General features: G+C 39.0%; 1 protein-coding gene across 1 annotated transcript; it reads left to right on the forward strand.

Moving 5' to 3' along the window:
* The first annotated feature begins 5,423 nt into the window (after positions 1–5,423).
* LOC112053925 (UDP-glucosyltransferase 2) lies at positions 5,424–23,329 on the forward strand. The gene is made up of 9 exons (XM_024093545.2): positions 5,424–5,563; positions 8,850–9,005; positions 11,327–11,429; positions 12,002–12,191; positions 13,181–13,375; positions 15,446–15,668; positions 16,290–16,509; positions 21,109–21,328; positions 21,621–23,329. Exons 2-9 carry the CDS (start codon positions 8,850–8,852, stop codon positions 21,886–21,888), a joined length of 1,575 nt encoding a protein of 524 aa, XP_023949313.1. The 5' UTR covers positions 5,424–5,563; the 3' UTR covers positions 21,889–23,329.
* Positions 23,330–24,216: the final 887 nt, after the last annotated feature.

Raw genomic sequence — 24,216 nt, forward strand, 5'->3', positions numbered from 1 at the left:
CGGCTCTAAGTTATTAAATTACTAGTGTATTTACAGACACATGAGTCATAATAATTTACATACACTGACTAAATATACTAGTAAAAGATCCGGCATAGGAAATATATACCCTCATCAGTCATCTGTTATTTATTTGGTATAAGGAATTAATAATATTCACATTAATACAAGATTGACACATAGGTTGCGGACGGATTATTAAATGTTTTTTTTTATTATTTATTTGGACTACTTCCTTCATGGGTAATTAAAAAAAGTTATATTAGTTAATAAAATATACCCAAAAGAATTGAAAAAGGTTAAAGGTTGCCTGCTTATTCAATTGTAGGTTTTGTCATTTGCTCGTAAAGTATATCTTATTTCACCAATTTCAATATTTTAATGTATATCATTACGCACGTGTGCCGTAATGTAAAGTAAAATGTGCCGTAATGTAATATAAAACCTTTATCATCTGTCTAAAAACGAACGGTACTTTTTCTTTTTCAGGCAGAAAAGTGCTCCACATTTTATTAATAAAATAAACTTTGTGAGATAAAATATAATAAAAAAACATTCGATTCCTTCATTTTAATAATTTTGACAATAAATGACAACCATCTATCTGTAACATATTATGACACAGACAAAAATATTAAATTACTTTACTAATAGTAATACTGGCTGTTTTTGGTAAATTTGCCTAAAAAAAACGCACGCACTTCGCTATCTGTGCAAAACTGACAAGCGTATCAAAATGTCATCGTAAGGAAAACAAACAAAGATGCAAATTCGTTTTCAGAAAGTGTGTTGAAAGTGTGTTTTTCTCGCAAATGTGTTATAAAACGTCGTATGACATACGTGCGCTTTGATAATTACAGCCTCTGCTTCCTTACTATGGCTCTCGCCTTCGGCTCGATCTTGCAATATCGGCTCGGCTGTAATTTTACTTAACACACTTATATCATAATGTACTATTATATACCCTCATCAGTTGTTTAGTCGTCTAATAGTTCAAATGAAAGCTTATTTACTTTATTAGGTTGCCTTTGATTTAGTTCATAGTTTCCTAGATTTTGTATGAAAAATGTGTCTGGAAGCAAGTTAACTCGGCAACCTATTTGCAATGTGTCACTGTGATTATTATATCTATCATTTATTATTTATCACTAATAGGTAAATAACAGATGAGGGTAAGCAAATCGTCGTCGTCGTTATCAACCCATATTCGGCTCACTGTTGAGCTCGAGTCTCCTCTCAGAATGAGAGGGGTTAGGCCTCTCATTCTGAGTCATGAGTGTCATGTTTTAATTAAAGCCGTTTCTGAAAGAACCACAGAAATTGTGTAATTTAAACTACTTGAATTAAAACATCACTGGCTTGGCACCGCCTTCAAACTGATCAGAAGGTAGCACATAGGTAAGATGTTATTTTTTGCTTTTTAGTTTAGGTTAATTTTTGAGTTGGAAGTCGGTTGAATTTTTTTTATTAAAATTTTTATTTTACTACTAGTTAGCCCTTGACTACAATCTCACCTGATGGTAAGTGTTAATGCGGTCTAAAATGGAAGCGGGTTAACTAGTTAGTAGGAGGATGAAAATCCACACCCCTTTCATTCTACACGACATCGGATCGGAACGCTAAATCGGCGTATGCCGGTAGGGTGGTAACTAACCACAGCCGAAGCCTCCCACCAGCCAGACCTGGACCAATTAAGAAAACCTCAATCGGCCCAGCCGGGGATCGAACCCAGGACCTCCGTCTTGTAAATCCACCACGCCACGGGGGCCGTCAAAATCCAGCTGTTTTCGAATGGTTATACCGCTATTAGTCAGTCACCAGAGCCTCGTCAGTCACTCTGCAGGGTGACTGGTGCTAGGTACATAGTTCGAAGAGCCGATGGATGTTGGGGTCCCAAGGTGCTGGAATGGCGACCCCGCACCGGAAAGCGTAGTGTTGGTCGACCCCCCACTAGGTGGACCGAGGATATCAAGCGGGTTGCAGGGAGCCGCTGGATGCTGGCGACTCGAGACCGTCCATTTGGAAGTCCATGCAAGAGGCTTATGTCCAGCAGTGGACGAGCATCGGCTGATGATGATGATGATGATAATGGTGTAAAACCGCCGGATTCCGGTCATTAACACTAACATAAGATAGTGGTCATTAAATATTCAAACGTTATCACCTCGCCCACCATCCTAATCCGCGTTGAACCAACGAGGTGGGTCTGAACTTTATATCCCCTAGTATAAAATATCGTTGATAACCCCTCTCCTATATGATGGGATATGGAGCTATACAAATGTACTGAGAGGCACAATTATCCACCCACTTCAATATACTCGCGTCATGTTAAAGTGGGCGGATTTATTGTGCCTCTGAGTAAGTATACTTAATTATCTACTTTAAATATTGTACACGTTATTCTAGAATTTTAGATGAAAAGAGATATCGCTCGGTTTTAGAAACTGTTTAATGTTGAATGGAATAACTACAAAATACAAATTAGAACATTATAAATTATTTCCTCGTAAAGGTTATTGGAAATATCAGAGCCATCTATCGACATTTATAGACACTCTTACGCCATACGATAGCTACGTTTCAGAAATACATCCTACCGTTCCACAAGTTTAAGAGCTTTAAAGTAGATGGCGCTTTAACAAAATGTTAGGCGATGTCAGAGCCATCTAGTGGTGTATATCGGCACTTATGCTAAAAAGCAGTCCGATTGCTAGTTCAGGATATTAAATAAAGATGGCGCTTAGCAAATAATAAAATAAAACTAATCCATCAATCGTAGTTTATTTTCGAACAGTGAGCGCTAAAATAAACTTCGGTTGGCATTTGCGAGTAATTACGATAGTACGAAGTAAATAAATAAATGGACTTCTTGACTGATAGCCTTAGTATTCTCATAATATAATACTGTAGTAATGCTGACAAACCTTCAGCTTTCAGGTTGAACTATAGACGTAGAGTCCTTTTCATGACAGTAGTCCCGCGGCAAAACTTGAACTAAAGTGACAGCGCCTTAATCAAATGACAATGACCGCCATTACCTTATCAGCCGATAGACGTCTACTGCTGGACATAGGCCTCTTGCATGGACCTCCAAACACAATGGTCATTAATTTGATTTCCGCCGCCATTGCTAAATGATAATGAGCGCCAATAAGATATTAGCGCCGCGTCTACGGGATTTGTTTTATGAAAAGGGCTATAGCACAAACTCCTGAACTAAAAAGTGAGGGAGAAGACACACGGTGCGGTGCGGCGGCGCTCGGCCGCGGTTTTTCGATTTTTTTTAAATTTTTCATCATATTCGGCTCACTGCTGAGCTCGAGTCTCCTCTCAGAATGAGAGGGGATAGGAATTCACCACGCTGGCCCAATGCTGATTGGCAGACTTCAAACACGCAGAGAATTTCGAAAATTCTATGGTATGCAGGTTTCCTCACGAAGAAATACATTATTCATGCACAAATCCGTAGTCGGGTAAACACGAGGAAACATGCACGGAGCACAAAGTCATGACTAATAAGGTTCTTTACCTTATTGATGTCTAATGATGGATACAAACCTCACAAATGTAATAGTACAAGCCTCAGGGGAATAACACCATTTTCCTTAATGCAATGAACATGACCTGGATATATTTTGTATATATCTGTGATGTATATGTATATTTTATATATATAATGTTCTCGTATATTGCTGTGATGTAACATTTGCACGAATGCTCATTACAAAAGACGAACAATTTTGCTCCATCGACCCCCATAAATCTAGGCTTTAGGTCTACTTAGCCTATATGTCCGTGGTAAGTCCACCAATATTACCAAGGTACTCATATGTCCAATTTCGAGAAAAAAGGTTAATCGCTGAAGCCAGCTCGGCTGGGCAGCGTTTGGGAAACTCAGGGACATCTTTTCATCCGAAATTCTCAGCGCTTGAAGAAGTCTTCGATCAGTGCGTGTTGCCAGTGATAACCTACGGATCCGAGACTTGGCCTTATTAGAAGGCTCAAAGTCACACAGCGGGCGATGCAGCGAGCTATGCTTTGCGTGATCGAATCAGAAATGAGGAGATCCGCAGACGAACCAAAGTCACTGACATAGCTCAGCGAGTCGCGAAGCTGAAGTGGCAATGGGCAGGCCACATCGAAGAGCCGATGGATGTGGGGGTCCCGAGATGCTGGAATGGCGACACCGCACCGGAAAGCGCAGTGTTGGTCGACCCCCCACTAGGTGGACCAAGAATATCAAGCAGGTTGCAGGGAGCCGCTGGATGCTGGCGGCTCGAGACCGTTGTGCTTGGAGGTCAATGCAAGAGGCCTAAATCCAGCAGTGGACGTCTATCGGCTGATAAGGTAAGTCCACCAAAGCTCATAAATCATACCGAAGAAACTGTAAAAAGCTACAGCCCCCCTAGCCAAGTAGCACGTCGATTCTCTTTCTACGATCGCTAACGCTTCGAAAACTAGAAAAATGTATGGGAATGACAGATCTTGATTACGTGACCTGTCGATAGCAAATGTCATTCCCATACAATTTTCTAGTTTTCGAAGCGTTAGCGATCGTAGAAAGAGAATCGACATGCCACTTCGCAAGGAGGGCTGACATAGTAAGACTCATGATATCATAATGACCTTGTCATGTCGCAAATATAACAGGTAAATACAGTTGAATATTACTATTGTATCGTATTCAATAGCTTAAATTGGTTTTGTACTATTATTATATCATAGAGCTAGGACCTACCTAGGTATCACGGAGGAATATTTAACTAGATGCCGTACGCCGTTTGTGCAAGGGTGCTGCATTTTTTGTATACTGCACCTAATTTGCCGTAAATTATTTGAATTGCGGTAAAATTCAGCTACAAAAGAGAGGATATGGAGCTTAGACCCAGCATGTTGTTCCAATGCTGGTTGGCGTATTTGATTATTAGGGTAGTTGACTCATATCAAATTTAATATAAATAATTTTCGTATGGTACATGGATTATGGGTCCGAAATATATCGATATCAATAAACAAAAGTTAAGGATTTCATAATTGTACTTTTTCGGCAATGTATTGTCTATTGTGATTGTATTTTTTTACTAGTTTATTATTGTTTTGTAAGGAATGTTTTTGCCAAAATAAAATAAAAATAATATTTAAAAACTAAAATTTTCATGTAATCACGTCTTAAAAAATGTTTTTTTAATTAGTTAGAACGATATTGATCAATTTAAGACAATTAAAAAAAAGTACTTGACACTTATGTCCTATGGAAAAACGGGAAGGAAATCAAGGTAACTGTTCACAGAAAATTTACTACTTGGTATTGTAACCATTTTTAGTAAATTAAGATATTTTTTTAATGCAGGCCTCTAGATAAATGTAATTCCGTGGTACTGAAACATTTCAACGAGCTGTATGCGAGTGATTCAGTCTGCAAAGGACCATTGGCCGTGTGTGTGCGTGTGACTATTTTTAAGTGCATAATATTTACTACATTGTTGCTACGTGTATTGTTGTGAAATATATAGATGGATTTGAAGACTTGAAGTTTGAGGACTCTATTTTTAAAACAAAGGTGGGTAGATAGATAATAATTACACTTATAATAGAATAATAGCCAGCAAAGGCTAGACTTACCTCATTTTATCAAGTCAAATATGGTCATGGTCAAATATTGGCATCCGGGGCATGCACCACCAATTTTACGTGTCTCTAACGATGAAGGAAAAACATCGTGGGAAAACCTGCGTACATGAAGGAGAACTCATGAGGCCAACTTTAAAAAAAAAGAAGTGTTTGCCGGTAGGTTCGACCTTCGAGCCAAGGTCGAATCCTCCCACCAACCAGACCTGAACCAATTCAGAAACCTCAATCGATCCAGCCGGGGATCGAACCCACCGTCTAGTAAATCCACCGCGCACACCAGTGGTTCACGGAGATCGTTAAAAGTCAGTAAATTAAAAAAATTATAAAAAAATTTCAACCGACTTCCAACACTAAAATTAACCTACCCAATAAAGTAAAGAGCGAAAAATAACATCTTACCAAGCCAAGCCAGTGATGTATTAAGCTGTTAGAATTACAAAATTACTGTAGTTCTTTCAGAAACACTTTTTTTTAATTAAAGCATTAAAACACGACACTGAATTGGCACCGCCTTCAAAGTTATCAGAAGTAGCATATAGGTATACGAGTTATTTTTCGCTTTTTAGTTTCTTGGGTAGAACCGTTAAAAAGGTACGATGATGATGTAGGTACCTATTAATAATATGTGAGGATACCCTCCCTGAGCCGTGATAGTCCAGTGGATATGACCTCTGCCTCCAATTCCGGAGGGCGTGGGTTCGAATCCGGTCCGGCGCATGCACCTCCAACTTTTCAGTTGTGTGCATTTTAAGAAATTAAATATCACGTGTCTCAATCGGTGAAGGAAAACATCGTGAGGAAACCTGCATACCAGAGAATTATCTTAATTCTCTGCGTGTGTGAAGTCTGCCAATCCGCATTGGGCCAGCGTGGTGGACTATTGGCCATATGGCTCTCTTTCTGAGAGGAGACTCGAGCTCAGCAGTGAGCCGAATATGGGTCCATGACGACGAGGATTCCCTCAATTCTTGTAAAACCAGTTAAGATTTGCTATAATTGGCACATCTTGGGATTCGAACGCTATCATTAGCACAAGTTGAACGCCCGAGTGTGACCCTCGCTTTATATTCGATTCGTCTCAGTGGAGATGCGGCCTAAGATTATAACTGTATGCAGAGCAGTAAAGTTTTATTTACACCGGTATCATATTATACACGACAATGATATTAAACACTGTTAGATGCAATGATAATTTTATACTTTAGATCGGTTACGTCCCTACAAAATATTGAATGACAAAGAAGATGGTCCAAAATTGTATGGAGCCCAGGATCAGTCATCCCTGGCGGAAATAAAACAAAATATTTTTTTTGACTAATTTTGATTATACAAATCTACGAATTTACTTTAATTCTTTCGAAATATTCATTATTTCCCAAGAAATGCAACACTACTACGGGTAATAATGGCGGATTGATGATGTGGAATGCAGTAGTCGTTTTGACGTTTGCTGTCAATTGTCATGTCATAGTTGCTCTAAGGGCGCCATCTTGGTATAACTCAAAAACTTGGGTTTTAATTTCATTTATTTCTTTTTATTTAGTTAGATTTATTGACTTACTTAGATTTTAATAAAAACCTTGTATTTTTTAAATTTTAATGATATGGTGTACAAGAGTGGACCTGAAACCCTAAAGGATATGGTCCACCATATCCTTTAGGGTTCCGTACCCAAAGAGTGTACGGAATTTAAAGGATATGGTGACGTGAGATATATAAAAAAGTCATCGTCGTCGTCGTCCACAGCTGGACATAGGTCTTTTCGAAAGCGCATCTCCACATACGATCCTCCGCCTTCTTCATCCAGCCACTTAATGTCGTTGGACCATCTAGCTGAAGGGCGTTCTACACTGCGCTTGCTGGTACGTGGTCTCCACTCCAGAACACGTCTGCACCAGCGGCCATCTGTTCTGCGACAAATATGGCTCGCCCACTCCCACTACAGTTTGCTAAAAACTGTTTGACGTTTTTGGCTACGTCGATAAATTTAATTCTCCTACGGATTTCCTCGTTCCGGATTTTATTCTTCAGAGAGAGTCATAACATAGCCTTTATTGTCATTAAGATAAACTAATTATCACGACCTTCTAGTGATCTTTACAGAACCAAAAGTTGTCATGCTAAACCCTCTAACCCACATTTGTGAATGGTTGGTTAAGTTTCCAAGTTTTAATCCTTCTATCATATATCGGGCATCCTTTCCGTAACCGAATTGGTTCCATTCATCATCAACCTATATTCGGCTTACTGCTGACCTCGAGTCTCCTCTCAGAATGAGAGGGGCTAGGCCAATAGTCCACCACGCTAGCCCAATGCAGACTTCACACACGCAGTATTAAGAATTGTCTGGTATACAGGTTTCCTCACGATGTTTTTCCTTTACCGTTTGAGAAACGTTAGGTATATTTCTTAAATTCCTTAGTCTACATATTCTACATAGTCTATTAATTCATTATTGTCTCAATGCGGGGTATTGGATGCCTATCTTATACGAGAAAAGAGGCGACTTTTGACCCACCATACCGTCTCAATGCAGATCTGTGGGATAATTATTATGACTTATGAATATGACCTAGAAGCTAGAGATGTTATCTTCATCTTTGAATCACGTGTCTAAGATTAATATTGTTTGATTGACAACTAGTTTACAATGTCTTTTATTATTATTATTATTATATATAGATAATATTAACTGTGACTTCATAACTTTATTAACGGTAATAAAATTTTAACTGAGGAATTACAAGCTATATTCTTTGACGGCCTCCGTGGCACAGTGGTATGCGCGGTGGATGTACAAAACGGAGGTCCTGGGTTCGATCCCTGGCTTGGCCGATTGATTTTCTTAATTGTTCCAGGTTTGGCTGGTGAAAGGCTTCAGCTGTGGCTAGTTACGACACTACCGGCATAGATGTACCGCCAAGCGATTTAGCTTTCCGGTACGATGTCGTGTAGAAACCGAAAGGGGTGTGGATTTTCCTCCTCCTCCAAACAAATTAGCCCGCATCCATCTTAGACTGCATCATCACTTACCATCAGCTGCGATATTAGTCAAGGTCTAACTTGTAAAGATTAAAAAAAAAATACAATTTCTATGCGATATCGTACCAAAACTAAATCGCATGGCAGTTCGTGTTTTCCCGTAGAGTGGTAACTAGCCACTACCGAAACTACCAGACAAACTCAATTGCTGAATTTTTTTTTTCTACCTGCAGATGGCGAAGAATATCATCGTTTTCGGCTTAGCCATAGCTCTAATGATGTCATCCAGTGAAGCGTTGAGGATCCTGGTGTTCTTCCCGATGTACTCCAAGAGTCACAGCATATTGGGTCACGGGGTCGTCAATAGGCTGTTAGAAGCTGGTCATGAGGTATGTATTGCTAATAGCGAAACACCGAACTACTCGTGTTCGTTATCAACCCACATTCGTAAGTAAGTTATGTAATTAACCTAAATGATCAATTTATATGCAGCATTAAGTGCTGTTAGATATATGATCCATACTAATATTATAAAGAGTAGGAGCGTAGCTACCGTGTGTAAAAAAATTAGTAAAATGTATCCTACAATCTTACTTAATTTGGTGCTTCTCGTTGCAAATAAAACATAATTTAAAATAACTGCTAAAGAGATTTTTGGGATTTGCCGCTGGTTACTTAAAACCCCCCCCCCCCCCCCCCCTCCCCCACTAACTTTGATACGGGGCCCCTCCAAGGTAACCTACGCCACTGATAAAGAGATACATTTTGATGGTGTTGTAGGGATTAATCTCTGGATCTACTAAACCGATTTTGAAAATCCTTTTACCTCTCGAAAGCCACGTTATTTGCTAGTGTCATAAGTTATATTTTATCCCCGTATTTTCAAGGGAACGGGAACTACTGAGGTAGAACCGCGTTGGCTAGTTAATTAAATAGTTACCTGTTTGGTTCTATGGCCGGATTTGGGGAATTGTGGTGTTACACCCATTGCTTCAGAGAACGTTATTACCTTCGGTCTTTGACATTATAATTAACATCTGAATGTGGTCATTAATTAATTTAACATTATAACCCTTGCCCCCAAATAATGTGTAACGCTCATGTATCGCTCCACCCAATTATAGTTCAGAACGCTGCACTCAAAATTGTAGGCGAATGCATATACCTAGGACGTATGGTACAGTTAGGTACTTCGATTCGGCGGTTCGCCTCTTTCGTGAAACTTCGCAATATCTTTTCGTCCGAAATTCCTCAGTGCCTGAAGGTTCTTCTTCGATCTTCCCCTCTCCTTCTTTTTTTCCACTGAATCTTCGAACAGTGCGTGTTGCAAGTGATGACCTATGGTTCCGAGACTTGGTCGCTTACATAGCTGGGCATTAACTCGTTAATCCGTTAATAGTTAATTAACGAAGTTAACATTTTGATTAACGGATTAACTATTAAAAATGTTAACGGACCCGTTAACTTCCGTTAATATGCAGAAGTCCGTTAATCGTTAGTCCGATGCCCACTATTTACCGCGCGACGCTATTAACAGGTTTAGACAAGTAAGAAATGATGAAAGATTTTTTTTTTCAAAGAAATCAACAAATTACTATATTTATATTAAAATTATAGATAAAATCAACTAAAAACAAATTATGGCACTTTTCCCCAGTGCTCACCCTTATTTTTCCAATGGGGATCTCACACAATGATATAAAAATGCAATATTAACCAGTCATATTAACGGATTAACGATTAACGTTAACTTGCGTTAATTCTTCCGGAATATAACGCTTTAACGTTTAACGAAGCTAACTTTTTTTGTAGCGGATTAACGATTAACGTAGTTAACTATTTGATTAACGGTGCCCAGCTATGCTCGCTTGCTATGGGCCTCATAAGAAATCTCAGAGTCACACATCTATACTCGTAGTGTCTCTGCGTGATCGAATCAGATATGAAGGACCAAAGTCACAAATATAGCTGAACGAGTCGTGAAATGGCAACGTGCGAGACCACATAGTCCGTAGAACCGATGGACGTTGGGGTCCCAAGGTGCTGGAATGGCGACCCCGCACTAGAAAGCGCAGTGTTGGTCGACCCTCCACCAAGTAGACTGACTACATCAAGCGAGTCGCAGGGATTCGCTGGATGCAAGCGGCTCAGGATCGTGATGTTTGGAAGTATGATACTCCATAGATGCAAAAAATGCACTGCCTATCCTAAAGGGGTTTTTTTGGCGGCCTCCGTGGCGCAGTGGTATGCGCGGTGGATTTACAAGACGGAGGTCCTGGGTTCGATCCCCGGCTGGGCAGATTGAGATTTTCTTAATTTGCCCAGGTCTGGCTGGTGGGAGGCTTCGGCCGCGGCTAGTTACCTAGTAAGACGTACCGCCGAGCGATTTAGCGTTCCGGTACGATGCCGCGTAGAAACTAAAAGGGGTGTGGATTTTCATCCTCCTCCTAACAAGTTAGCCCGCTTCTATCTTAGACTGCATCATCACTTACCATCAGGTGAGATTGTAGTCAAGGGCTAACTTGTAAAGAATAAAAAAAGGGGTCTTTATGAACCTGCATTGAAAAAGGATTCTTTTCACTTTGTAATAAAATTGTACATGCAGTGCACACTCTAGTTAAACACCCCATGCACGCCACTATCTCTAATGTGCGGTATTAGGTTGTTAATGATGATGATGAAATAAATAATTAACAAATGATGATTCCAGGTTGTGCACGTCACTTCATTTCCGACGGAAAAGCCATCTCCAAACCTAACAGAAGTAAATCTAGAAGAGACAGGGAAAAAGATGAAGGCATCTATGGCTAACGGTAATAGTTTTATGGAATTTTCTAGCCTGCAACGTCGCCTACGAAAGCATAATAATTATAATCGTCGTCATCAACCCATATTCGGCTCACTGCTGAGCTCGAGTCTCATCTCAGAATGCCAGGTTAGGCCAGTAGTCTACCACGCTGGCCCAATGCGGATTAGCAGACTTCACACACGCAGAGAATTAAGATAATTCTCTGGTATGCAGGTTTCCTCACGATGTTTTCCTTCACCGATTGAGACACGTGATATTTATTTCTTTAAATGCACACAACTGAAAAGTTGGAGGTGCATGCCCCGGACCGGATTCGAACCCACACCCTCCGGAAACGGAGGCAGAGGTCATATCCACTGGGCTATCACGGCTATGATGAAATGGTTGCAATTTATTTATTGAAATTAAATATTACGTGTCTCAAACGGTGATGGTAAAACATCGTGAGGAAACCTTACTACTGTGCATTTTACCTTATATTACGGCACATGTGCGTAATGAGATATATTACAATATTGAAATTGGTGAAATAAGAGATACTTTACGAGCAAATGTGTTATAATATCGATTTTACAGATGACACGTACAAAATAAAGAATATGGTTGGCAAAGGGAACTTTGGTGACTCAGTGTTCTTCATGTACTTCACGTATGACATACACAAGAAAATCCTGGGCACTGAAGAGCTGGTGCAGTTTCTCAAGGATCCCAAGCAGAAGTTTGATGCGGTGGTGCTTGAATGGTTCTTCTCTGACGTCATCGCTGGGTTAGTAGTGTTAAATCATGATGATCATTTATTTCACGCATAGCATACATAAGAGAATACAGTTCCTCAAGGATCCCAAGCAGAAGCTTGATTTGTTTTTCTCTGACGTCATCGCTGGGTTAGTAGTGTTAAATCATGATGATCATGTATTTCACACTCAGCATAAACAAGGGAATACAGTTCCTCAAGGATCCCAAGCAGAAGTCCCATGCGGTGGTGCTTTAGTGGTTCTTCTCTGACGTCATCGCTAGGTTAGTAGTGTTATGTCATGATGATGATTAAAGTAGATATCTATAAGAAGTGTTTAGTGATTTGTCATTGAAGATGTTACATACAAATGCAATACTACTATCACTAGATAACAATTAACTATCAATATTATGGTTACTCTATCGATAAGAATAATCACTGAGCGTTAATAACAAAGTATTCAGTACCAACATGAACAAGCAATCGCCCGCGTCCCTGTCCGCGTGGATTTCAGTTTTTTAAAAATCTTGCGAGAACCATGGATTTATCCGAAGATTTTTCCGAGAGCCTCGTCCTTTTTGAAGTCGGTTAAAAGTAGCCTAAATGTTTCTTAATAATCTACTCTATTTTCCCTTTGGAATAAGTTCAGCCGTTTCAAAGATTAGCTCGGTTATTACTGCGATTTCTATTGGTGCAAGAATTTTTGAAATCAGTCCAGTAACTTTTGCGTTTATTCAGGATACTTCTTCACCTTCACTTCATCATCATCATCATGTCAGCCGATGGACGTCCACTGTAGGAAATAGACCTTTTGTAGGGACTTCCAAACATCACGATCCTGAGCCGCCTACGTCCAGCGAATCCCTGCGACTCGCGTCGTTAGTTCCGGTGCGAGGTCACCATTCCAGCACCTTGAGAGCTCAAGCCTTCTTAGGAGGTCTATAGCAAAATATAAACCTCATAAGAAGTTAAATATTCGTGTGTATTGATGATGATGATGTGCTATCTTACTTTTCCAGGATAGCTCCTCTATTCCAGTGCCCACTGATCTGGTTCGCATCTACAGAAGCTCACTGGCAAGTCATGAAGCTCATCGACGAGGTACCGAACCCAGCGTTTAATGTGGACATCTTCTCTGCCAGTAGACCGCCACTGAGCTATTGGGAGAGATTCCTCGAGTTTTATACTATGATGAAAAAGATGCTTATATTTAGGTGAATGCCTGTTATTTTAGTTTAAAGAAGACTAGCCGACTTCAATCACTTTCACTCGCGTGGTGCCCGTTCCCGTAGGAGGACGGGGATAATATAGCCTATGACATTCACAGATAACATGGCTTTTTAGTGGTAAAACAATTTTCCAAACCTATTCAGTAAATCCAGAGATTACCCTCTAAAACACCACAAACTTTACCTCTTTAAAATATTAGTATAAGTAGGAACATGGTTTTCTTCTTACAATCTACTTGGACCGTCCATACATACATGCATCTTGCCTCGTTTCCTTAGGGGTAGGCAAATACCACATCCACTTGCTACGACCCTTATCTTATCTCCCTTACTTTTCTCATTCTTATCAGTCATTTAATACAAGTTCACCGGTTAAGATCTCGGCCTTTATTAAAAAAATAGTAAACGCTGCGCGGTTTCACCCACGTAGTTCCCGTTCCCGTAGGAATACGAGAATAAAATATAGTCTGTAGCCTTCCTCGATAAATGGGCTATCTAACACTGAAAGAATTTTTCAAATCGGACCGGTAGTTCCTGAGATTAGCGCGTTCAATCAAAACAAACTCTTCAGCTTTATAATATTAGTATAGATGTCCTGTATTTGTTCCAGGTACGTTCTTGGCCTTCGCCTTTCAACATTTCCAAATACCCTCGCTTTGTAAATCAGTTTTGTTTGTGTTTTTCATTGTACGTGCCCAAAACGCCATCTATACTCTATACTAATATTATAAAGAGGTAAAGTTTGTAAGTTTGTCACATTTTTTAAATGGGGTAATCTTCGGAACTACTGGTCCGATTTTAAAAATTCTTTCACCAATAGAATGCTACATTATCGGGGAGTGCTATAGGCTATATTTTATATTGGTATCATATATATTAGCCGAGTTATCACAGTTTTTGTCATACAGGTCGGACTAAAAACCTTTTAAACAGACTTATTCGCATGCGCTGCCTTAACCATTGTGTAAAATTGAAATTAATGTATAGAGACTTTATGTATCTTTAAAAGTTCTACAAAAAAGTCCGCGACGCCATATATCTATCTTCTATATATTAGCAGATATAGTACCTTTTGTGTTTTAAAAATTATTAATTTTATATACTTAGGTTTACGTCATTATTTATACAACTAAACTTTAATCCTTATTATAAATAAATTGTTTAATAATCTCAAGGATATTATGGAGATAACATTTGCTCTTTACAGTATGTTAATTACTTAAATAGTTTCGGAGATAATACAAAATTTCTAAAAGACGCAGTAATTCCGCTATATGACGCCCGGCGCTTTCATTTACGTAGTTCCCGTTCCCGTGTGAATATGGGGATCAAACATAGCCTATAACACTCGCAAATAACGTAGCTTTCTATTGGTAAAACAATTTTTCAAATCGGTCCAGTAGATCCAGAGATTACCTCCTACAACCACACGAACTTTACCTCTTTATATTATTAGCATAGGAGTCTCTATTTCTCTTGGTCATACCACCACTCTCGAAGGACTGGACCGATTTTGCTAGGGGTAGGAGTAAGATAGAGAAGTTACAGGGTAGGGTAGGGTACGGGTAGGGAAGCGTAGGGGTAGTGTAGGGGTAGGGTAGGTTTAAGGCCGGGTTTAAGGTAGTGGTAGGGTAGAGGTAGAGATAGGGTAGTGGTAGGGTAGAGGTACGGGTAGGATAGGGAAGTGGTAGGGTAGGGGTAGGATAGGCGTGAGATAGGGGTACGGGTGGGATAGGGGTAGGAAAGAGATAGGGTACGGGGAGGGTAGGTGTAGGATGGGGTTAGGGGTAGGATGGGGGTAGGGGTAGGATGGGAGTAGGGTGTAGGTAAGGTATGGGTAGGGTAGGGGTAGGTTGGGGTAGAGTAGGGGTAGGGTGGGGGTAGGGGTAGGGTAGGGGTAGGGTAGATGTAGGGGTTGTGTAGGGTAGGGTAGGGGTAGTAGTAAAGTTGACATCGAAATTAACGCGGACGAAGTCGCGGGCGTCCGCTAGTCATTTAATAAAACATGTATTCGTTCCTGGAGAATACAGTCATGAGTTTGTTAATTGCTTATAGTGTAATCTTCACGCCATGGGAGAAAACGTTATACCATGAGACATTCACAAGTATCGCTGCTGCTAAGGGCCTCACTCTGCCATCTTACGACGAGGCGGTCTACAACGGCAGCTTTATGTTTATTAACTCGCATCCCTCTATCGGCACGCCCTTTAGATTGCCGCAGAGTGCTAAGTACATTGCTGGATACCATATTGACAGGACTGTCAAACCTTTGCCGAAGGTAAGATAGTTATTGAATAAATAACAACTCATACTCGGCTCACTGTTGAGCACGTGTCTCCTCTCAGAAAAAGAGGAGTTAGGCCTTAGTCCACCACGCTGGCCCATTGCGGATTGGCAGACTTCAGACACGCAGATAATTAAGAAAATTATCTGGTATGAAGGTTTCCTCACGATGTTTTTCCTTCAACGTTTGAGACAAGTGATATTCAATTTCTTAAAATGCACATAACTGAAAAGTTGGAGGTGCATGCTCCGAACCGCATTCGAACCTACGCCCTCTAAATTAAAGAGGTCATATCCACTGGTCTATCACGCCTCTTTATAATAAATAGCTACCCAAAAAACATCTAATCAGAAGTATCACATAAACGCCCGCATAAAATAATAGCAATTACTTAATAATGCAGGTTTTAGCCCCCATTCGCACGAGAGTTTTTTTAACGGACGTTAAAAAAGCGTTAATATCTATACTAATATTATAAAGTTGAAGAGTTTGTAAACACTGTCGTGTGTAACTCCGTAATGCATTTGTTGTATGCTTTTTTTAACATCCGTTAAAAAAACTCTAGTGCGAATGCGGCCTTACGGTACCCTAAAAAATACGTTTCATAAATTCCAGGATCTACAGAAGCTTATGGACGAAGCGAAGTACGGAGTAATATACTTCAGCATGGGCAGTAACTGGAAAAGTGCAGACATGTCGGAAAACATGAAGAAAACCCTACTGGACATGTTCGCCAAACTAAAACAGACGGTTATTTGGAAATTTGAAGAGGACTTGGATAAAGTTCCGGCTAATGTTCAATTGGTTAAATGGGCTCCACAGTTGGCTATACTCGGTATGTTTTTTTTTATTCTTTGCAAGTTAGACCTTGACTACAATCTCACTTTATGGTAAGTGATGATGCAGTCTTAGATGGAAGCGTGCTAACTTGTTAGGAGGACGATGAAATTATTTTTTTTCATTCTGTACAAGTTAGCCCTTGACTACAATCTCAACTAATGGTGATGATGCAGTCTAAGATGGAAGCGGGCTAACTTGTTAGGAGGAGGATGAATTTTTTTTTTCATTCTTTACAATTTAGCCCTTGACTACAATGTCACCTGGTGGTAAGTGATGATGCAATCTAAGATGGAAGCGGGCTAACTTATTAGGAGGAGGATGAAAATCCACACCCCTTTTCGGTTTCTACGCGATATCGTACCAGAACGCTAAATCCTTGGCGGTAAGTCTTTTGTCAGTAGGGTGGTAACTAGCCACCAGCCAGACCTGGACCAATTAAGAAAACCTCAATCTGTCCAGCCGGGGATCGTACCCAGGACCTCCGTTTTGTAAATCCACCGCGCATATCACTGCGCCACGAAGGCCGTCACATCAAAATAATACTATAATTAACCCCGACGCAAAAAGAGGGGTGTTATAAGTTTGACGTGTCTGTCTGTCTGTGTCACCATAGCTCCCGAACGGATGAAGCGATTACAATTTAGTTTTTTTTTTGTTTTAAAGGTGGCTTATGCGCGATTGTTCTTAGATATGTTTGATGCAAATCTGTTGAGCCGTTTAAAAGTTTTAGGGGTGAAAGTGGGTAAGAATGACCGAATGTCTGCAAATATACTCGAGTGCGGTCTCAAATGAAAGCGCACTGAAAGAGAATATTGATGACTTGATCGAGAGTGTAATTAATAATTTCATGACATTCGCGGGTATTTCAAAATTTTCAATTTGATGTTCTTATATTAAAAATGCGAAAGTAGGTACGTTACTATTTCAGGTTTCATCTAATGAACCAATAACCAACCAATTGGCTGAAATTATATATAAGCACACTGGATTGACAAATAGATTATTTTTGTACCAAAATCCATGGATATGATGGATCATAGAGTTGAATTCAGTTATATTTATACCTCACCCACGATGAGTTATATTATTAGCTTTTGTCCGCGACGTTTCTTTCACATCTAAAGTGTTATGCATACAATATTTCAAATGCAAAAATACGTATACTTTTTTGTAAAACGCGTATGTATAATACGTGCGTAATACCTAACTACTTATATTGATAACTATCTGACGGCCTCCGTGGTGCAGTGGTATGCGCGGTGGATTTACAAAACGGAGGTCCTGGGTTCGATTCCCGGCTGGGCAGGTTGAGATTTTCTTAATTGGTCCAGGTCTGGCTGGTGGAGGCTTCGGCCGTGGCTAGTTACCACCCTACCGCCAAAGACGTAACGCCAAGCGATTTAGCGTTCTGGTACGATGTCGTGTAGAAACCAAAAGGAGAGTGGATTTGCATCCTCCTCCTAACAATTTAGCCCTCTTCCATCTTAGACTGCATCATCACTTACCATCAGGTGAGATTGTAGTCAAGGGCTAACTTGTAAAGAATAAAAAAAATCTAAGTACGCATATTGTAAACTATCTAAGTACGCACTTATTATAAGTAACGTATTTTTTTTATTTTTTTATTGAGAAAGAATACAATAAGGAACTTAAGCTAACTTATCCTAATAACTATACAAATCATGCCCACGTGGAATGGTGGCAAGAATACTGGCTGCATTTCCGCGTTGGACAGCCAGGCTGATCCTTTGCGCAAAAAATGAGCCAGCCCTTCTGTCACCAGTCGAGGCAACAAGCCGCGGTGAAATAGTACGGAAAAATTTTTTGGCACTGCGACTCCATGGCCCAAGGGTCTCCACGGCAAAAGGTACAAATATGTAACTCTCTGTCAGAGAGGCATACTTGAGCCACTTACCGGTTTCAGCTTTTTCTGCTGCGGCTCCCGGCCTTGATTCTGTCTCCCTGATATGACACGGTGCTAATGTGTCGACGCATGTAGCGTCCCACATTAGGGCCCGCCCCATTTCCCAGGGAACCAGCGTCAATCCATCAGGTCTCTTGCCATCATCCCGACTGATTCCTAACGGCTCGATTAGCGCAGGAATATTTATGGTGGCAAGAGCCCTTTTTATTATGTCATTAAGAGAGCCATGCCGAAATAGCCTACCGCCACTCCTTTGGCATGAAAGCCCGTGGATTCCAAATTTACTCACCTCTTTCCCACATGGACATTTGTGCTCTAAACACAATGGTGTACCCAATCTGAGTCCTAGAGCCACACGAAAACTTTCGTTGTCTAATAAAGTGCCAAGATTTTTCGATGGCAAGGCATGGAGCCAATACCCAGATTCCTTTTCGGATAATGCTAGAAGCCTGGCTCTATCTACAGCACTTGTAAGATTTTGAACTAAATTTTCATGTGTCAGCTGAACCAATGGAGCATCCCAAAGTTTTTGTGTAGTACGTTCCTTTGGGATGTCAACGTTGGGACATCTGACCTTCCAACTCTTTAGAGCCTCTGTGGCATAGGTTATGCAAACTGAATTGGAATTAAGAATACGAGAACTGAGCTCTTTTATACTATGCACAGAGGAAAGAAAAGCCGGAAGAGCAACACTAGAAATTTTTCGCACGCCGATGCCACCGTATTTGACCGGTAAAGTAGCTTGGTTCCAAGACTGATCATCGAAATGCAAATTTAGAATTTTTTCAAGTGTGATTCGTAAGGTGGCATCCATATTTTCGAGTTGACCAGGAAATTTCCAAATTGGGCTAGAACGTAAAACGTACATTAATTTAGGTACAAAAAGGCAATGTTTTAGAATCGAAAAAGCTATGTGAGAATTTAGAGAGCCCAATTTGTCTGTATTAGCCGAAAATGTTTTGAGTTTTTGATCCAAATTGGGTTGAATGGCTTCGTCATAAAGAGGAGCACCAAGTAGGCAAAGTGATTGCTTGTTAACTATTTTAATATTGGGAGCAATTCTATTAAATAATTCAAAAGCCTGTAATTGTCGTTCTTGCGACAGTCTTTCCGTGAAAAATAATTCACATTTCGAGTAATTTAATTCTAAACCAATTTGACTAAATTTTTGCTTAACTTCGTTAAGATCTTTTAAGGCATCAATCACGTTGCCTCCAATAGTTCCATCATCAAGATACCATATGTTAAATTTAGATGTTAAATTTGAGATATGGCTATGTATCCCTAAGCTGAAAAGGGCTGGACCTAAAGGATCCCCCTGCTGGACGCCTACACTAGATTTAATACCGTTATTTCCAAAAAACAATTTGGTATCTGAGCTGTAACATTGCCAAACATATGGGTAAATTTCAGGAAGATGCGTTGAAACTTCGTTCAGCAAAGTTGCCCTATCCAAAGAATTGAAAGCATTTTTCACGTCTACTTTGAGCAGTACTTCAACCTCGCCATTCTTTAAGAATGTACGAGCCGAATGTACTGCTGCCTCACAACCACCTTTACTACCAAACCCTACTTGAATAGGTTGAAACTTTTCCTTTAGGGTAGTGACAATGTGTCTACACGCTAATTTTGCCGCCAAACGGCGAAAAGTACAACCAACAGCGATGGGGCGGATCCCACCGTGCTTTTTATTAAAAGCACAAAGCCTTGCACCGTAAAGGAATGGTAAAAAGGATGAATTTACCTTTAAAAAAAAAAAAAAAAAAGTAACGTATTTACGAACTATTTTTTTTTTTTTTGGTTTAGATAAAGAACTGCCTCGCTGGTTCAGTGGTTAGCCTTTATGGCTTTAAATCACGAGGTCCTGGGTTCGGGATCTGGGTCGGGCTGTGTACTGAGACACCTACTGAGCTTTCCTTTCTTCTAACATATTTTCAGTATTATTACTCGTCCGTATATTAATAACTAGTTAAACTAGCCGACATCTCGCGGTTTTCCCGCGTAGTTCCTATTCCTGTGAGATAAAGTATGACACTCATAATTAACGTGGCTTTCCAGTGGTAAAAGAATTTTTAAAATCGGTTAAGTAGATCCAGAGATTACCTTAACCCTACCACAAACTTTACCTCTTAACCTGTAAAATGTATATTTTTATTTATTTATTTTATTATATATTATGTATATTTTATATTTATACATGTAGTATATATAAATATACTATTTTTATTATTATATATATATATTTTTTTTGTTGCACTATCCCGCATTTTATTAATTACATTAAATCCTTTATCCAAAGGTTGTCTGGTAGATATTGCTATAAGCAATAAGACCGCCTTTGCACATACTTGTTTTCTATGTTTTCCTTTGTTTTCTTTGTTATTGTTTTTGTTTTGTGCAATAAAGTATAAATAAAAAAAAAAAAAAAAAATTTTTCTTATGTAATTGATTTAATGTAATCGTCAATTTATTTTAATATTACGGAAATGTGCATGCCGTGTCTACCTTCATTTGATTGTGCAGAGCCTTGTGTTTGTGTTTTTTTTAGATTGTATTTGTGTAAATGCTGCAACAGTCACTGGTGGACCAAATAAATAAATAAATAAATAAATAACCTTTTAGTATAGTTAATGACCTTTATTATTCGTATGTATAATTTGATAATTTCAGCTCACCCAAACCTGAAATTCTTCATCACGCACGGCGGCCAGCTATCAACGACTGAGGCCATACACTTCGGCGTGCCAGTCATTGGCATACCGATAGCTGGGGACCAATACGTTAATATGCGCTCCGTGGCCAAGAAGGGCTTTGGCATCGCGATCACGTTGGCAGAAGACATGGCTGACCACATATATGTCGCTATACAGAAAATGTTGGAAAGTAACAAGTAAGTTACATTAATTATTATAATAATAGTTAAAATTAAATAAATAACCGTACACTTTGGTGTGCCAGTCATTTTAGCATACCTACCGATGCTTGGGGACCAACATGTGAGCTTTGGCATAATAATTACACACAATTGCACATAATCAATAACGTGACTGGCAGCGTGACGGTATCTACGCTGCCTCACAAACAACTCAGCTCAAGTCATCAAATACCCTCTTATTTATATCAACAGTGATACCCCTGTCCACAATAACATTAATAATTAATTATTTATCCTGTTTTTACAGATACAAAGCAAAGGCGAAAGAGTTATCGTTCATCTACCACAACAGAAACCAGCAACCAGGTGACGAGCTGGTCTTCTGGATAGAACACGTGGTCGCAACCGGAGGAGCCAGCCATTTGAAGTCACCTGCCCTATCTGTGCCTTGTTACCAGAAGATGCATTTAGATATACTTGTTGTACTGCTGATAGTATTAGTTGTAGGAATTAAGCTGATAAGGAGGGTAGTGAAAAAAGATAATTCTAAGGGTAAGAAGGAAAAAACAAAGTAGGCTTAAGGGTTGTTTCTTAAATTATTTGTAAAATTTATTTATTTCATAAATAAAAGAATTGAATTTAATGTCTTCACGAAGTATATTTAGTGACAATGAAGCAAACAAGCGGCAACGACACCTAAACCTTACAAATACCCTCAAACACAGATATAAGAGGTAACTAGATTTATAAAGTGTCAATTCTTTGTATTGAACCCAGCGTACCCAGGGGCGTGGCCTAAATGGCTGTTTAATATTTAGTGAAAAATGAAATATGTCACCCTTACTTTAAAGTTGTTATTATTTATTCCTTTTGTCACAGAACAAAACAAGACTGCTAGTACATGCGCGGACACGCTTGCGATGTTCCGCACACCCGGGTGTACGCGGGCCACGCCCCCTTGCTACTTCTATTGCTAAAAGCGTTAGCTTTTATCGTTGTCTGTTCTGTGCCCTCAAAGGAACGATATTTTATACTTGTAAATATGTTACGTGCCTACAAAATCACCGCAAAAAGTGATCCAAACTCAGCTGTTCCACACATGCGCTATTTTGTGTTTACTTACGTTATATATTTATGTACCTATATATAGTTTTTACACTTCCTGAACACACAACTCGACATTAGACAATTTTTAGGTATTATTTGTTAAAATATCTTTCGTTGTTTGATAAGCGACTAAATGAAATTAATTGTCTTAATTTCATTTGTCCGCCACAATTTCCAATAGCCACATTTGTCCGCCTCAGTTTCGACGCACTAGTGCCATACCTATCTCTAGTATATAAATATCGTTGCCTCAAAGTAAGTTTTCACTCCGAAACTGGAGCATTCTCACCAGATTTTAACTCTACAATTATCCATACCCAATAGGGATGATGACAGTTTTTTAAATTGTATATAAATTAAGAGTATGTTAATGGTAAAGCAATTTTATAAAAGGAACAGGGTATCTGCGATCATTACTTTCGGAGCTAAATCCGCAAATAATGATTGCAAATATCCGAAAGTAATGATTGCAAATATCCGCGGCGTTGCCGCGGATTTCTGAAAAACGCCCCATACAAAATGGCACGAACTAATGACGTCGTAGGTAATGTAATGGTCGTTACATTTGTATGCGCGTTCAAACAAAAATACTAATATCTTTTTTATTTGTGCGTTTATTTTTATAGTTCATTTATTAAAAAATGTTACATTATTTAATGTAAGGAAGCTAAAACTGTATGAATTTTCATCTAATTACGATAAAAGATTTTTAATAGATTTTGAAATTTTATAATCTCATTTATTTTGCAAATATCCAGACAATCTTTGCTTTTTATGTATAAATTAGTTAACAACAACGTTATTTACCCGAATGTATCATAAAAATCAATACATTCATACCAAGTCATCATCCCCATTGTAGGAGAATAGCAAAAATAATCTCATTGAATAGTAATGTAATAATTTTTATTTAATTATAGAAATAAAAATACAAAATACAATTAAAAACAGCTTTATAATTGGTTAACAATTTTGTACGTACATATTTTTTTTACTAGGATCACTACTTTCGTTTCTAACTTAATCTATGTAATAGTATAGTTATATAAATATTTATTAACATACAAAACAGAAAAGTATTAAATACTATACCAATCATGTTCTTTACATATAATTTAAGTTCCAATAATAATTAAGAACGGACCTTGAAGTGATAGTAAAATAATAAAAAACATTGTCTGTTTGTCTTTATGTTCACAATAATATATTTAGGCATTTCAAAAATACCTACTTTTACATAGGGTTAGTTAGTAAGTTATTATTTCATTGAGATGGGACATCAGAAAAACTGTGAATAAAACAATCCAGGGTCTGTAGTCATGTGACACGTCGAATCTCTTTCTACAATCGCAAACGCTTTTAAAATATAAAATGTATGGCTTTAGGCAGGTCACGTGATCAAGTTATCGGATCTGTCATTCCCATACATAGCATACATTTTATTAGTTTATGAAGCGTTAGCGTTTGTAGAAAGAGAATCGACGTGCCACTTGGTTATGGGGGCAGATCTTATGCGGAAGAAATTGGGGACGTCCGCTAATTTGTAAGTACAGTTCGTATAGGTTAATAGAGGAAAAAATAATAAAAAAGGCCGTCTTGAGAAAGGTCCTCAAGTGATATCTCGCTTACTCAATAAAGGCAATCCTGTAAGATCTCACTCAGTCATTAAAGGAAAAGGAGGTCTTATTTAGAAAGAGGTTAGAAGAGATGATGGAGGTGCTCAAAAAAGGGTCATCGAGAGAGATCTCGCTCACTTAACGAAGGCAATCCTGTAAGATCTCACTAATTAAAGGAAG

Source organism: Bicyclus anynana, chromosome 22, assembly GCF_947172395.1.
Source record: "Bicyclus anynana chromosome 22, ilBicAnyn1.1, whole genome shotgun sequence".
Taxonomy (NCBI): Eukaryota; Metazoa; Arthropoda; class Insecta; order Lepidoptera; family Nymphalidae; genus Bicyclus; species Bicyclus anynana.